This window comes from Hippoglossus hippoglossus, chromosome 18 (genome assembly GCF_009819705.1).
Source record: "Hippoglossus hippoglossus isolate fHipHip1 chromosome 18, fHipHip1.pri, whole genome shotgun sequence".
Lineage (NCBI taxonomy): Eukaryota > Metazoa > Chordata > Actinopteri > Pleuronectiformes > Pleuronectidae > Hippoglossus > Hippoglossus hippoglossus.
Window position 1 is genome coordinate 3,557,068 of NC_047168.1, and position 17,308 is coordinate 3,574,375.

Sequence of the window (17,308 nt, forward strand, 5' to 3'; positions counted from 1 at the left end):
GCTTCATGGATGTTCATCTTTTTTTACAGTCTATGGTCTCACAATGGACTGCTCTGTTAAACCCTCCATATGTTTAAACCTATGGAGTTAAAGACAACCTACTGTTGAGTAATCTATCCAAGATTTTATTTTTAGTTATTCACATTGTTATAAATGTCAATGGAATTTAGAATTTTTGTACATCTTGAAAGGGTTTCAAATTGGCCGATTGGCGTTTCATATGTATATGGATCTGGTTTCAATCACTGGAAGAATAGGAATTCTGCCACATTGCAACAGAACTAAATGTTCTGGCACATAAAATTGACTCAAATCAACTTTTTTCCCCTGTCGTGACTGTGACATTTCCATTTGTACTTTCATCAGTAAACCTGCTTGGACTGTGGCCTTTGTCTGTGACAGGTGCCTCATTGCCTACAGTGGAAAGCAGAGGTTGAGGGCTTATCTCTACTCCTGCCTCCTCTGCAGCTTCTGCTAGATCTCTGCCTCTGTTAAAGACAGCCAGTTGTACTACATGTGATGTAACGGTCCTCCCACTTGCATCTGTAGCTATTCTCACTGCTGCGTTTTCACTCATCACTCATACAGGTCAACAAACATCCAGCCTGAGACTGGCTGCTCCACAAGCATGTGTTCATTAAATTAAAGAGAATATTTTCAAATGAGCAGGCTGAAGCCGGATCTGATCAGGGCCCGGCAGTTAAGGGAGTGAGAGTTGCACAAAGTGCTTAAGTGGCAGCTTTTGTCAGCCAAGATGTAAACTGCAGCACATGAGAGGTGTGCACTCAAACACAGGCAGTGTTGGTAATTAATTTACTCCAGCACTGTGTTGTACTTTAGTTTTTGCTGCACATTTTGGTGCAATATTAAAGGTCACTTCATTTTCAGTCCTGTCTTGCCTCTGCAGCTAGCTGTTCCCACTCAGTCCTCTCTGCCCTCCTCGGTCATGCTTCTGTACTCAGCTCGCAATATTCCAATGCATCAGTAATTATTTCCATGTATTTAAAATGTGTAGTGTGGACCGGCAGAATTGTACAGTTTTACTACTTGGATTAAAATCAGCCTTTTAATTGGTCGGTAACTGGAATCGGGTATTTGAGTGTTTCATACAGTGCATCAATTGCACAGGAGTTGAATAATCTCAACAAGGTACAGATCACTTTGTTATTTCATGTTGTCATGAACTCACTGATTTGCAGATTAGGCAAATGTATTGCTCATTTGTTTCATGCAGTGATGGTCTTGTTATTGTTAATTCATATTTCGTGTGCTGGCTGATGCACAAGGCGGCCAAGTAATACACATACTGTACCTGGGATAGTTGTCATATGAGTGTGTGTATATACAAAATAACTCAACAAAGCATTGACAGATTTTCACCAAATTTGGTGGGAATATTACTTTGAAGGGTATTTCCAGTTGATTCACTTTCTGAGCTGAGTAATCCAAAGGCAACAAAATATGCTCGGAAAGATATTTCTGCAAATAATAAGGCAAGATAGTCAATCTAAAGATGGAAAGTGACATGAAGACGTCACAAAGAAGTCCGAAAATAAGGTCATTCATCTCTCTGCATCTTATTCGACTATAGACGTGATCGAAAACTTATATAGATCGAAATATAGTTGCTGATCATATGGCACTGATGTCACTATGAAATCAGAAAATGATATTATATATTTACAGCCTATTTAGATTAACCAGTCATTTGTTATGCTTCAAATTACTTTCCGATGACATCATTGTGAAATGGCATTATCATAATCTAAAAACACAAGATTGCCTGATTAGGGTATATAGAGTGCACATGCGTGTTATGCATGACCTCTCCAATGCTTTGTATTGCATCTGTACAGTCATCCCATTTAATTACTATTATTTTACACCTGTAATTTGTGGAGGGTTATAGATTACCATGGTGTGCCAGGGTTTAAAGAGAACTAGTACTGTGATAGAGGAACGTTTGAGGAAGGCCCAACGCCCACACTCTGTTTGCGTTACAGAGGACCGTGTGAAACTGATGTGCTGGTTCCGTCACCTCTAGCAGCCTCTGCCTCCACAGATTCATCTTGATGGACACATTAGTGTTGTGTGGTCAGGGGCTAATTTCTGGCAAAAGAGGTAAACTGATCCAATATTACTTCCCATGAGACCTGTCACATAACGGCCCAATTCTTCACCTCGTCCTTCTTCCGGTCCAATGGAAAACCAGTGGAGTGAAAACGATATGGCGGTGTTCAGTCAGATGTGCGAGGGTGATAAATTCTCAAATTGTGGCCTATACTTACCTCAACTGCAGAGGGAACCAGACCGTAAAGACATTTTTTATCGTATTATAGTAAAAGGCTTATGTATTAATTTATTGTAAGTTATTAATTTATCAAGCACTGACAGTAGCCCTAGATACTGAGATTTATGTGCATGTGTAGCTCAGAATTGACATTGGTCAAATAGTTTGGAGAATGTCATAGCTCCTTCGAATATTATCAGATTTCCATCTTTAATAGTATGAATAAATCACCACTGAAACATTAGAGCACTTATCAGCCTCTGTCTTTCAAAAATCAGTGTTAAAGAGAAGTTAAGTCTCAGTGGCTGCCTGCTGTTCCTGATTGGAGGGGTGTTTGATTCTGTTCTTCATTTGTATTATTGCTCTCTAAAGTTTGGATCATCAGCATGTCTTCTATTCCCCAGGCAATGATGTGATGCAGGGATGTAGTGATTAGGGCTGCAACAACTAGACCATTTAATCGTTTGTAATCAATTTTAAAAATAGTTGGCAACTAGTTTAGTCATATATTTGTCGGGTCTGTTAAAATGCACGGCCAATATTGTTAGTTTTTTTTTACCCTTACTATACTCTAGTATTTTTTTATACTTTTTATTATACTAAGACCCTTTTATTCCTCATAACATGACAGTTTTCAATTAAAAAACAATGAGATTCGATGCCCTCGTATAGTATTACACTTACTGACTTACTATACTCACATTTCAATGCCTTACCGTGATATCGTCTGGTCTTTGTCACTGGGGGAATAATTTAATCTCTTAGAGCCTCTTGCGAAGCGTCTTCACCAAGCTGATTGGTCGTAGTCTTTTCTAAGTCCTTTCATTTAGAGGCGTGATGAAGTTTGTCCTTGAAGACTGAAAACTCACTGATGATTGTTGCACTTTCATGGTTCCAAATTGTGGATTTCCAGACCAAACAATAAGACTTGGTTTATTGAAAGTCATCACTGTTTCATACAATACTCATAATCTTCTCAGCTGACAATTTTTTTGTGAAATTAAGAAGCAGACCGGAAGAAGAAATGTCTGTTTGGGTCTGAAACATGTTCAGTCAAATTAGATGATCTTACTTTGTTTTGTTTGGTTCTTTTTCAGTCCCCCAGGATCACAGCCAAGCAACACCTATCCAAAAGCACTCTTGACTGATCATCTGAGTAAGGTAAGCAACACCTCTGTTAGTCATAAAATGAAAACACATTTTCAAAAACCATTAGCTCTGCCTTTGCAGATCTGATCACAAGTTACAAGAAACTGCATGGCTGCATATCAGTACAGTGGTTGACTGTTTTCTTTTTACTTCAGTGTCAACACGTCACCACTGCACAGGGGTTCTCAAAGAATACAAATGATCCCTGCCAGTTCCGGATGTGCTGTCCTGAGATGATCCAGACCTCTCTGTTGTGGTAAGTGATAGCAAAACATTCTCTGTACCACTAATAAGCTCCAGCTTTGTTTCACTTGATAAAACATATTAAAGAGTGTAGTCTGCCCTTCTCTCCACAACAAGGGTTTTAAAAAGTCTGACACTGTAGGCCACCCTCAGACAAAATTGAGAGAACTATGCATGCCTCCCCCTGCCTGTTCCTTATCAGGAAGTATAATGTTTCCATAGTTAATTACACCCAAAAGATCCTGTATTTTTATCCTATATTTTGAAAAATTGGCTCCTCTAAAGTTATGCTGATGTGCAGAAAGTTCTGGACAAAAAGAGAGAATTTCTTCCTATAATTTATAGAAGTTTATATGCAGTGAATTCAGGGTGCAGTTAGATAATATACAATATCTTCGGGAAGTGTAAGTCAAACTGAATCAAAAAAAAATATATGAAATATGTCGGTGTGGTCACATCCAACATTTTCTGCTTTTAATACAAATTACAGACCAGACTACAACGATAACCGATAATCTGCAGTAAAAATTAAACTCTGGTTGTCAAAATCTAGAATAACATACATGTTGATGTATGATGATATCATACTGAAAATTATATTATTTATGGCCAGTGTGGCCCGGCCATTACCTCTGAAACACAGCGTTCCTCTGCGTTGGACTGTGGAACTTCGGTAGTCTTCAGTGATGATAGGCGTAACGTCAGACAGTGCTGTGGGTGGGATGGTCGGTTGCATCATAGCCAAAGTAGCACATTTGATCGGCAATCGGATAAAAACACCACAGATAATCTTAAAAAATGCCAAATATCAGCATTTATACTGATACTCGGCCGACCCCCTAGTGTTCAGAGCACTGCTTGCACCTGCAAATTTCATGCCGTGCAGTGTGTTTGCCTCAGGTCTGCGCTCCTTCAACAGTCTGAAGGAGGAGAGATGCAAAGGAAATCTGGCTAAAACATAGGGCCCATGATATATAGTTAAGGAGATGAAATTGTCCTTCACTGAAAACTGTATTTCTGACAGTGAATGCACACTCTTCTAGTCAAAGCACTACAATGTAATACTCTGCCATTAAGTGACAGTGACTGTAATTTCTAGGTTGCTAAAGCAGACCCACTGTGGAATGATGAAATACAGCAGCATGTAGAGCATTTGACTAGAATCTGAATCTTTCAAATGAGTTTGATGTAAGTTAAAATTTTAGTCCAAATCATCAGCTTCAGAGATGAAATCAAGGGAGATGATGAAGAGACCACGCAACACAGGGAGTAAGAAGTATATAACCAAGTGTATTCCCTCTGTTAATGTACACATATTTAGAGTCATCTCACTGGAACACTTTACAATAACATTTAGAAAGAACAGGAAGATACTGGGAGGAGTACGGTTGGAATGGAGAAGGCGCGAAACCAGACAAACGTGGCAGGACAGTGAATCGATGGAGCCTGTCAAATGAAATGGTGGCCATCTTGTCTCCAGCCATATAGACAGAAAAAGGTAATAAACAAACGATGGAGGATGGGTTAAACCTGCTTACTCCACAGGGAATGAGGACATACAGAGGCAAAGATGGAGGATAAAAAATAGATTGCGGATGACAGATGAATTTAAAGGAGAACGTGTGGTTTCATTTGCTCAATTACCAAAAGAAAAGTACATAGAAATTTTGGTTTCCCAGAATCATAGACATTTTTTTCTCCAAACAGGAATGATAGGAGGGAAAACACATTTCTCTTAGTAATGGAATGAGAGTCAAATATTTAGACATTTCACAAACTTTTTTCTGGATTTTTCTTTTCATTTCATGGTACAGTTTTCTTTTTTTAATAGAGTTGAGAAAATTGGAATACTAGAGTTCTTGTTGTACATCTTCCAGGGAACTGCCGTTCACCCTTGTCATTTGTGTGCTCTTCCCACAAAGTTTGCTTTGCCTTTTGGCTGCCGTCAGTCCAGTCAGGCCAGAGAGGGGCGAAAGACAGTTGCTTTTTCAGCTGCAAGGTTTCTCTCTCCACAGTGGAACTCCAGCAAGAATCAACTCAGAATTTCCTTAAAATGTCTCCCATTTCTCCAGAGAAAAGAACCAAATAAAAAAAGAACAGTGCAAACCAAGTGACTGAGTCTTGCAGCAAGGCATTGCATCAGTCATCCTGTTCCTGTTCATGAAAGGGTGAGGTCGGGGGGAGGCAGAGGACTTGGGTAGTGAGACTGTTCTGACGTCAAAAATCCTAAAGTCCATCTTCGCTGCGCAATATCAGCAAACTCGCACCTTTCCACTCGCTCACAATTTAGGTCCATAGGTTTCTGCAACGTCTATACATATATTTATAATTTTATAGAACATAGTTCATCTTGTTTGCTGGAGGTTTTTTCTGTTTTCCGGTGATTAGTAACTGCAAGGACGTGACAGTTTCTCTGCTGGCCCACTAGGGGGCACCTCGGAGCCCCAGAAACATATGACACAGATCTGCTGGAAAGGACGACCAAGGGGTTTTGGCCTCAACAAGTTTTTGGCGGCTAAACGTACAAGTTAGCATCCGTTAGGTTGGAGCGGTGGTATCTCACATAGTTGCTACGTTTAACATTGTTATGATCATCAATCATTGTCATATTTTTTGTTTTTTTTAACTCCACAGAAAGAAAAACAGTTTTTATCTCTTTTTCGTAAATGAATACTACATGCTTGAAACACGGCAGAGTTTACGTTGCATCAGCTGCATTAACGCCGTAGACAAGGAGAGAAACAGAGTGCACAGGCAAATGAGAGGAAGAGAGAGAGACATCTGGTGGTGGGAGCTGGATTTGGCAGTATTTCGATTTTACAGAGGGATTTCATGTTGCTAACTCGAGCCTAGTTGGAAAATATTAAGTTGATACTGCCTCAGGTGACGGCTTTCACCACAAGCTCACCTCAGAATGAAGTACAGACCCTGACACAAATACTGATGGTGGTGCTTTCCTACAGTACTCAAGATATTAAATAACCTGTCATATACTTATCCATAAATCACTGTTTTATCAGCATTTGGTACAAGGGTGTTGGCACAGTATTGAGATCTGAGGTGCGACAGCCTTCCCTAAAACATACCACGGTCAACAGTTCATAAGAAGTCTAGAGGATCAGAAAGTACTGAACACAACCACGATGTCACCTTGGCTTTTTTTGCTCCCTCTGAATAGACTGGAATTGGAACCATGAAGGGTCACCTGACAATACTGAGTTTATAATGAATTACCCTCTGTTATGTTCTCTCTTTCCTTTATACCGCCTGTCTCCCTCCTTCTCTCTCTCTTTCTCTCTGTTGTCTCTTTCCTTCTCTAAGTGCGTCTGCTGTCTGTCTCTGTGTGTCAGGGTGGCGCTCCCTCAGACGTAGTACTCTTTGTCTTTGTTTTTCTTGTTCTTGGTGACCGTCTTGGCAGTGCTGGGCTGTTTCTCCTTCACCAGGGCGCCGTTGCTCTGCGTGGCTGAGTTACTGATGTAGTTGCGGCTCTGGTCCACCTGGTAGGAGCCCTCGTCGCGGTTGCGGTACTTGTACATGGCGTAGAGCAGGATGAGGATGCAGAGTGCAGCGGCTGCCACGATGCCTACCACCATTCCTGTGGTGCTGCTGGACTGCTGCACCTCCACAGCGCCTGGGAGCCCTCTCTCAGGAGACGTGGGATCTGGAGTGGGAACATGAGGGAAATTTGGGGGGTAGGTTATTCCAGGGACTCTACGGTGGCCCGGGTCTGAAGAGGGGTGGGCTGGCGGCAGCAGCACTTGGTCCCGGGTGTTCATTTTCCCAGCAGGGATGTTGTTGCTACTACTGCTGCCGCCAGCAGCCGGCTTGATGCGCGGGCTGAGTTGGTCGGGGTTGGCCGTGGGGGTGGAGGAGAGAGGTGGGCGGTGTGAGTTGGGAGAGCGGGAGAAATGGCGGTCGCGGGGGTTCTGGACGCCACCCTCGGCGGCCGGGGGAGGAGGGAGCACAGTCCTGTCGGTAACCAGGGGCGAGTTTTTGTAATAGTCCTCGTCATCAGACTCCGTCATCTCCCCCGAGCCGTATGCCGACACTTCGATGGTCTCCTCGCAGTCCTCCTGGTCCAGGGGGCATGGGGGCCGGCCGTTGGGCAAGGGGAGGGACTCTTTGGTGGTTTCGAGCAGGGTGAGGAAAGGGCGATAGGTGGTTGGGGGCGGGGGGATTACTGGGTAGTGGGTGGCGATGGATGGGGGGTCTAGGGAGTCCACCGTTATTATTGGCAACACTAATTCACCTCCTAGGACAAGAAAGAGAGAATGGAGGGAAAGAGTGTCAGAGACCACCTGAGAAAGAGACCACCTCCAGTCAACAGAGGAAAACAGTTCAAATGAATACAGCAACACCAGTATTAGAACAGCACTAAGACTTAACATGAGGTTAGTTCTACAAGTTTAGACTGTTCTATTTAAAAAGTTAATAATCTGACTAACTCTGAGCTGAAATAAGCTACAAGCTGTAAGAAAATACTCTGCTCCTGTTCTGACCTAACTCCCTAAACTTGACATGTCATATGACTAATACAGGATAAAAGCAGACTACAAATTACACTCAACAACTTAACATCTATTGTACTAGACAGCCTATCTTTCACTGCTAACTTTCCTGTCTTACCAATGCTTACTACACTAACGCTCACACGTTTCTGCTGTGATTGGTTAAATAAGATAGCAAACCACGAGGTTCAGGTCACTTACATCAACAAATTGGCCGCATGATTTTTGCATGAAAAAAAAATTACAAAAAGAAAGCTGTGTAAGATTGTTCTTGGATAGTGATAAACAACTTCCCCCCCTTGTTTACCTCCTCTCTTCTTGTTCTTTATTGGGTGTATATTGATAAGTCATTCAATGTGTTTCTATTCCTCAATTTCTTAAGAATTGGCTCGATCCCAATTTCCCCCTATGGTGGTTTCTAACTCTCATTTGTCATTGGCTTAATCTCTGTGCAAACCCTCAGGAGTGGCTGCAGGAAACCGATGCCCCTGCTTTCCAACCCAAACTCTCAGTACACATAACAGTACACTGAGACACACAATATTAAACACTGCTGCCCCCTTTTCACATGAGTCTCTGATGCCCACTTCCCTCCCAACCACCACACATAAACATGGGGCAATCGAGCTCTTCCTAAACAGCCACCACCACTAGTGAACAGTTAAAATTGTAATCTAATTGTATCCAACTGTAAAATGAACACCCAGATTAGATAACAATTATTTGGATGTAGAATAAAGTCAACTGTAAGAAGGAGGAATTCTACCAGTGTATGGCCCAACTGGGGTTAATGGTTAAATATATTGTGGATATATTAACAGAGCATGGCAGAATATCATTATTATACACTACATTTGAATTTGTGAGGGATACAGTCAAGGAAACATTAGAAAAAACATGGCAGGGGGGATTAGATCATGGCACATCTTGTTGGGAGAAAAAAGGGAAGGTAACAGCAACACATGACCAAAGAAATGCCAACATCACCAGCATAAAATCATGACTCTGGCTCTTTGTTCATTTGAAGAGGTAAATCAGTGTGACTCAGTGGGAGAGGGGTTGGGTCGGGCACTTCTGGGATGATAGGGGACGTTTTGGGGACTGTAAGAATTCCCCATGACCTTTTAATCAGCTCAGCCACCCGCCCCTCAAACGGAGTCAGTTATACAACCATACATTTTCACTCAAAGAATTGCTTTGTTACAAATGGTGATGCATTGAGTTAACAAAGCCCCGGCAACACATCAGCATATAACAACACACTTGACAGAAACAGGCCTTAAAATTAAGCAAAATGTCAGAGCTGTAAAGGAAATGAAAACTTAGAGGAAGAGTTGAACTTCTCATTTCAATGCTAGCGCTAGAAAGGATATAGTTTCCATGGCAATGCTCACGTTACTCTATCGCTATTATACTTTCTTTCTTTTTTCCTGTGTTTGAGGGCTGTGTTTCACCTTGAAGGCTGAGAGGACAGCAGAGCATGGTGGCACATTTAAGGAACAAAGCACCAAGCAGGATTTTGCAAGTTTAGTGTGTTCAAAAAGAAATCTTTGGTGGGTTGTTTTTTTAAATAACTTGTCAAAGTCAGAGAAGAAAGAGGGGAAAAAAAGCACCATTTTTTGGGACCTCAGAGATACGAGATGAATGCGTGACTGAGGGTGAGACGCTGCTGCTATCTTTACTTTGCCATCTGTCTGTGTTGCAGAGATGCTGAAAGTGCAATTTCAAGCTTTATACCTGCTGCTCCGAGTGCAGCCCACCCATCACTGAGGAGTTACCTCCACTCACTGCGTGCCCTACTTGAAGTACATGTGGTTGACATCCAGTATGACTGGCAGGCAGTGGCTACTTCTTTATCGTTGCCGAAATAGGAACATTTTGTTTCTCAGGAGGTTAATATTAATATCTTAAAAAGTATATGTACAGACAAATGACTTGAATCACTCTGCTGTGCCCTAGTGCTTAACAGCCAAAGCCTGGAGGCATCAAGGCATCCTCCCATATGACTGGCAGGCAGTGGCTACTGGAAAGATAATGAATCTCAGCCCTCAGACACAGTGAGCCACATCTCAAAACTGGAGGCAGTTATCGAGTGAACCATCTTTTCATTTCCTGTTGTGTGACCCAGACCTACAGCACCCATAGTTTAAACCAATCAACAACTTAGATTGGCTCTCCCCGTCCCCACGACTGCACTGCTTTCTGTCTGTATGCAGCTGTGATTGTTCAGTCGACACCCAGAGGCAGGCTCGCAGCAGGCTGACACAGTTTAGTTTGGGAGGGGAAAAATAACAAGTCACAAACAACACGTGTTCACCTGCTAAAAAGCTGCCAAGAACCACACACTTATAGAAAAAGTGGGGAACATGATTTGTCACCGTGAGCATGAGGTATTAAGGTATTTTTAACTCTTCATACACACTGCCATCAGCCTATTTTGCTTTAAAGCTCTTACTCTCAACTGAGTCACCTTGTGGTTTGAACCAAAACCAGGCGTGAGACCATTTTGGATGCAAATATTTGTTTTCAAAATACATACAGCGTGATTCCAGTGCGTGGGCGTCCCTTTCTTGTAACATTGTGCGAGTGTCGTTTAAGCGTTAAAGCGAGGGAGACTCTAAGATATTGAGCCTGATTGATTGAGTTTGACTCCAATGATTTGAACAGCTGAGGCAGTGGAACCACGTTTGGCCGACATGATGACACTTCTTCTTTATCTTTACGCACAAGGCTGCCAGTATGAGTCACCCCCCTCCCCTCCTATTTACTCAAAAGGAGAACAGGGCAGATGGATACTGATGCATGTATGTCGGTCTACTGACAAACATCGTTATTCTGCCGCTCATGTTGCCCCGCTCGCATCCATTTGAAATATTTAGAGCAAAAAGGTTGTTTGGAGTTTGATGATTCTGTAATTCAGCTTTGATTAGGCTGCAGATGGAAAATCCAACAGCGTGTCAGAGCACAATACATTTTCCTTTGCTTGCTTTCAAATCATGCCACAGTAGGTACAGTTGTTGCCATTATCATCTGTGCTACAGGAAGAAGAAAAAAAGCTGCTGCTTCTTCATACATGTAATTCCATAAACTGCTGCTGTCGCTTTCAGGCAAAGTGAATTATAGAGACACAAAGAAATCATGCCCTGCTCATGTGGTGTCTCATACTGGCGACAGTCAGAGTCACCTCCCTGCTGCTCAGTAGCACCTGGACCCACCATATAAAGCTGACTGGATTTGTTGTTCCTGCCAGGCTGTGTCTCCATCTCACGATGATGTGAATCTCCGACATGCACAGAGAATTTCTACCTGATGCAGAGGTTTCAAAATCTACTGCTTTGCACCTGCTTTGCAGTGGCCCTGTTGCTGCAGCTTGTTTTTTTCGCCGGATGCCTTTGAGTGTATTTGTTAAATTAAATAAAAGGGTCATTTTGGCATATTTTAACAAAACCACTGCTAAGCTAACTGGCCTCTGGAAAATACAAGTGATAGAAAATTGAATAACTAGGTTATCAGGGTTCTTGCACCATTTTTAAAGACCTCAATAAATGTAATTTTAAGACCCCAAAAATGTCAAAAACATTTAAGTAAACGTATTAATAAGCTTAATAAGATATCAGAATAATGACATTGAGTGAGGGAAACTGTTGGAGCTTTTTACTGTTTTCTTAAGTGTTTAATAGTTGAACATTTGTTTATTTAGTTTTTGTTTCATTTAATATAACTAGTTAGATTATGCCTTTATAATAATAATAAACAATAGTCATATTGTTTTAGGTATCTTTAGTTACTTTTGATAGTTTATGCTTTTGTTTTGAAGGTACTGAGCACCAGGTGATATTATGGTTAGGCAGGCGTAAGCAGCCAGGCACCAGGGAGGGTTCATTGTTGTTTACCAGGCCAAGAGAGACAGAAACTCAATTGCCCTTTGTTTGTTTGTTTGTTAGAGCCACCTAATTGCATTACATCGTGCCTGTACTGTGTAATGACAATAAAGTGAATCTAATCTAAAGCTTCATTGACTTTACCATGAAACTAGTTTTCAATCACATACCTATTATGTAAGTGCTCACTTACATCGACCACACAAGATAGTTCTGGTTTACCACGGCAGGCCAAATGGATTAACCCAGGCTACCTACCAGAACTGCCAAGGTAACGTTAGTGTCTATCAAAACCAGTCAGCATCACTTGTGAGATAACTTTAGCTTCTGTGCACAAGCTGCAACCGGCAGATCTCTTGAGTACTGGTGGTGTTTTCTCTAAAACTACAGTGTAGCCTAAAGTAATATAAATGATACATCACTGGGTCTAACTGCTTCTTTTGTGAATTTGCAGTCGTTTGATTGTGTTAAGAAACTTAAGCTGTTGAATGGTGCACACACTACAGCTGACATGTGGAGACATCACTGTGAGGCATTACAGGGCTCATTGCAGTTCCGTAGCTGACCACTGATTTGTAAGACGGGGAATTGTTTGGTGCTGCGACGTGCACTGCCCATATGAATACTTAACATTACGCTATTAAAAACATAAAACTGGCAGTGTCTCAGGACTAACGTTTCACAGATGTTTTTGTGGTAGGACACTGTCGGGATCATTTTCCCATCAGCCTTAAATGCACTGACTGCAAATGCAATACTTTGCAGCACATTTATGGTCAATTTAGGACAATTTAAGACTATTTAAGGAGCTGCAGGAACCCTGGTTATGTGGTTCATGCAAATTGTAAACCAGTGGGTTTTTTTTCACCATAGTCATGGGAGAAACTATGATGTGTATTTACAAGTTGAAGTGTGAGTAGAAAGACCCCCTGCTGAGAAAACAGGGGCACACAAACACAATTTATTATATTTCTTTCATACACTGCTTTGTGTTAACACCAGGTTTTAATTATTATTTCAATAAGATGTTTTGAAAATAAATGTTTACAGGGGGATTTAAACAAACTTCCGTGTATTTAACAGTAGACTGAGCACCAGCCTGTGTATTTCTTTGTTTTGACTCACCTGTTGTAATAACTCCCCTGACTCTATGTAAATTATAATCCTTCTCTTTGTTAATGTACCTCCAATGTCTAAGCAGTTTTAAGCAGATTTAAGTTTTATTTTTGCTAAATTATTTAATTTGTTATCAAAATTGCATCTTATAATGTATTAGTTAGTAATAAATAATGAATTAAGATAGGTTGATAATTTATTAATGACATTTGAAATCAATTAATTATGTTTTTTTTCCATTTCAATTCAGTTTATTTTTATATCCTGTATTATTCCTTATACTACCCTGTTTTAGAATTCATTAGCTATTTTTTTCTTACACATTCTAAACCACTTAGTTTATTTTTATTAGTAATTCATAAAATTCAACCTAAACTCTGATCATAATTTCCACACAACATGATCAAATGTGAAGAATGTTTAAAAATGAGAAGACTTCCTCTGAAGCATCGAACCTGTGGAACCAAACCTCGAACCTGTGGAATTTAACTTCTAACCTGTGGAACCAAGCAATCAACCTGTAGAACCAAACATCTAGCCTGTAGAACCAAGTATCTAACCAGTGGAACCAAGCAATCAACCTGTGGAATTTAACATCTAGCCTGTAGAACCAAACATCTAACTCGTGGAACCAAACATCTAAGCCACGGAACTGAATTCAAACCAGTGGAACCAAACATCTAACCTGTGAAACTGAGATCATTTAAGAATCACACTGATGGATATCTAACACCGAAACACATCTTTAAACATCTCTTAGTTGCAATTGTTGCCCTAAAAAGAACATTCGCAGGTTCTTTCTATTGCGCTGACTGTGTCTGATGAATTATTGAGGAGCTCCTCTAAGCTCTGATCTTGTCACAGTAAAACCCATATAGTGCCTCTAACATCCTGCTGCTGATAAGTAGCTGGGAGGAATGCAAGAAAGAAAGAAGGAAAGTGAGGTCGTGCTGAGGTAGAGAAAAGACCCGAAGTAGAACATTGAGATGAAGAGATTTAATGAGCTCATATTGGAGGAAGAGATGTTGATATCATTTCTCTGTCTATGTCACAATTATTGTCTATATATGCTTTTAATCTAAGTGTGTTCATGTGAACATACAAATAATGTATCTATCTGAATTTCTGTGTGTGGGTGTTCCCTTTGTTACTCCATACCCACTACATTCTTCAACTGTAATCCAGGTTCCCACTTCCTGGGTCTGGTCGCTCTCCTGACTCATTAACAACGCTGGAGGATCCACACCAAAGCCTTAAGTGGGTGATGTAATTAAGGCTTCCTGACAAAGTCAAAGTTTAATTAGCCTGGTGGGAAACACGGGAATCGTTCACGCAAATTTCACTCCGCTCACACTCTCAATTTCGCATTCCTCTCCTCGGCTTCCTCCTTCTCTTCTCTCAGCAGCTCTGTCTCTCTCCTCTCCCCGTTTCTCCGTTCTGCTCTGAGCGCAAAGGAACGTGACACAAATCTCAATGAGGCTCAGTCCCTCACAAACGCAGTCCTTCCAGCTCTTTCCTGATCATCGCTTCCTCTGGTCATTTTCTCCATGCCTCCCCTGCTCGGTCCATTTTGCACCCACTCTGAGCCCGTCACCGAGCAAGCGGCCGCGGCTGCCCTGGAAATCATCATCTCAGCTCTTCACATCGAGGGTCATCACTTAGCACTAGGCAGTTAAAAAAAATCCTGGAGCAAGATGGAGTCGCAAGAAAACAAGTTGCATGCCTGGCATTGTGTGAGGTAGTACAACAGCTGCAGGTAGACACATCTGTTCAGCAGACGGAGCTCCACTGGCTCTGTAAGAAGGTGGTGTATTGATCCCCATGAATTCCCAGCAGTCATATCTTGCTGGGCTTAATAGAAAATCCACAACTGTGCTTAACATTTTTCCTCCTTCCTGAGGGCACTTCAATAAGCTCCATTCTCACATGTAATTGAAAACACTGGGAATCGCTGCTGTCACACAATGACTACAGGCCTGTGTTTGCGGAGCAGTGATGGAGAGGGGACATGTTTTACGGACAATGTTGATTCCTCTTTCCTTGTCCACAGTTCTCACCCAGGCTTATCCGACCCGCTGGTGCACCTTGCAGGAACTCCGGTGTTATCTGGAAAGTGTGTACGGAGCATGTGTGTTTGTTGTTTCTCAGGAGAAATGGCTGCAGAGAGAAAACTTCACTCCCACAGAGTGAGAGAGACAAGAGTCTGTCTGGAAAGGTAAGTGTGTCTGCTGCTCCGTGTGTGTGTGTGTGGGCACAAGAGAGAGAGAGACAGAGAGGGAGAGACTTGCATTTCCCCACAGGAGATTAATAGCATCCACTGAAAAACTCTCATTTCTGTTTTTCGATAAGAAGGGAATTGAGCCTCTATTTCTGTCCCAACCACCTACAGAGACCACAGGGGAATGCCACACTTGAGCTCAGATCAGGTTCTCCTCACACCAACATACTGATTACTGTAATCACTAAAATACGCCATCAACAGTCCAGCAAAACCTCTAATCCCCATCCCTACAACAACTTCTTCAAATTGACTAACAGAGTGAAGCGTTTTTCACAAACAAAGATATTATGGTTACTGTGACTGTGACTGTCCGCTCTACCCTCAGGACCATCACAAGACATGTCCCCAAACTCGCCTTGGTGGGTCCATGCTAAGATTAGTGAGAGATACTTGTTATTTGCCTTTCTTTTTATTTTGTAAAACCCTTTGAATTGAGCCCATAATAATCTCTACAAACTGTTTTGCTGGGTTGTCCTCTCCCGCAGCAGTTGCTACCCAGGTTGTGTCCGGGGCTAAATTTACAGGTGTCAAACCCCTGATCTCTCAGTCTATGTGACTTGTCTGCCTCTTTTCTGTTTACTGTCCAAAAATGTAAAATAAATAATACTGATTTAAATAACACTTGAGCTTTGGTTGTAACTTACAAAGCAGAATGGGAGGAGGACTCATGAATCTCATAATATTTAAGGTTTGATTTAATTATTTCTTCCGTAATCTCCTGTTATAAACCACACCTACCGTTGCATGACCCAATCAAATTTAATGATCTGACAAACCTCTCTTAAAACTAACAGGATGTACATGTTCACTTTGAGGTACTTCACATTACTGATGATAAGAATAGTAACTTCTGTTTCACTGTGACTTAAAAAGTCAGGTCTTCAGATTGAATGTAATATTTAAGTATTTTTCATTAAAGTTGCTAGTTTTTAATGATTTATTATGCCTAAGGTCGTATTACTGCATATTCAGAAGAATAACAATATATTATAATCATAGTTTTCATTGAGGCAATTGTTTTTATCTCTATCCTACCCACACCAGAGTTAAATCCATTACGCTGTCAAACAGGATCTTTCAAGATAAAATATCATTAACTATGGATCTGTGTGTCTGTGTTTGGGAGCTGTTCCTTTAGAGGCAGCAGTGATTTGAATCACACTGCTTCACTGTGTGGGATTCTTGGCAGTTTTTGACCGTGGTCAGCTTAATAGAGCTAGAAACCACAGAGGCAGGGATTTAGACACGTGGCCTTTAACTTCCACCTCCTGTCATGGTGTCAGAACATTGCTTGACCCGCTGTTCGTACTAACAGCGCCTCAGCCGTCGGGCCTGCCAGCCTACAGCTGTGCGCTGCGCAGAACAAGCTGCGTTTCCACGTTGAAACTGTCCTGCCTTGTTAAAGTCGAGGCAGGAGATCGGTGCAACAGCTGGGTAAATGCCAGATAATACCACTTGGCTGAGCACTTGATGGAGCGCAGTGCTGAAGACTGCCTGCTGCTTTGAAAACCAATAAGAAAGGAGTTTGGATCAAACAATCAGAGCTGCATACAGAGGGCTGTGCAGTCATCAAGTGTCACATGAAAGTGCAGTAAGGAGCACAGCATTTGTCTACGTACGTTTCTAGACTGTGCTTTGTTTTTGTACCAAGCACAATGAAGACAGAACTCCCTGAGTTGACTCACCATTTCCAGGCTCACACTCCTCCAAATCTTCGTCATCGCTAGGACACTCAGCTGATGCTACCAAAATGTCATCCGCATTCTAGAAGAACAGATACAGGGAGGAAGAGGACACAGAGTCAGGACACATTTTATTTGTGGAGAGGATACACAGAACA

At 41.7% G+C, this 17,308-nt stretch overlaps 1 protein-coding gene across 1 annotated transcript in view; it reads right to left on the reverse strand.

Moving 5' to 3' along the window:
- Positions 1-4,952: 4,952 nt before the first annotated feature.
- nrxn2b (neurexin 2b) overlaps positions 4,953-17,308 on the reverse strand; it is a 617,697-nt gene continuing 605,341 nt past the window's right edge. The window contains 2 exon segments of the mRNA XM_034615320.1: positions 4,953-7,934; positions 17,154-17,232. Coding sequence (XP_034471211.1) covers positions 7,045-7,934; positions 17,154-17,232 — 969 coding nt within the window. The 3' untranslated portion in view covers positions 4,953-7,044.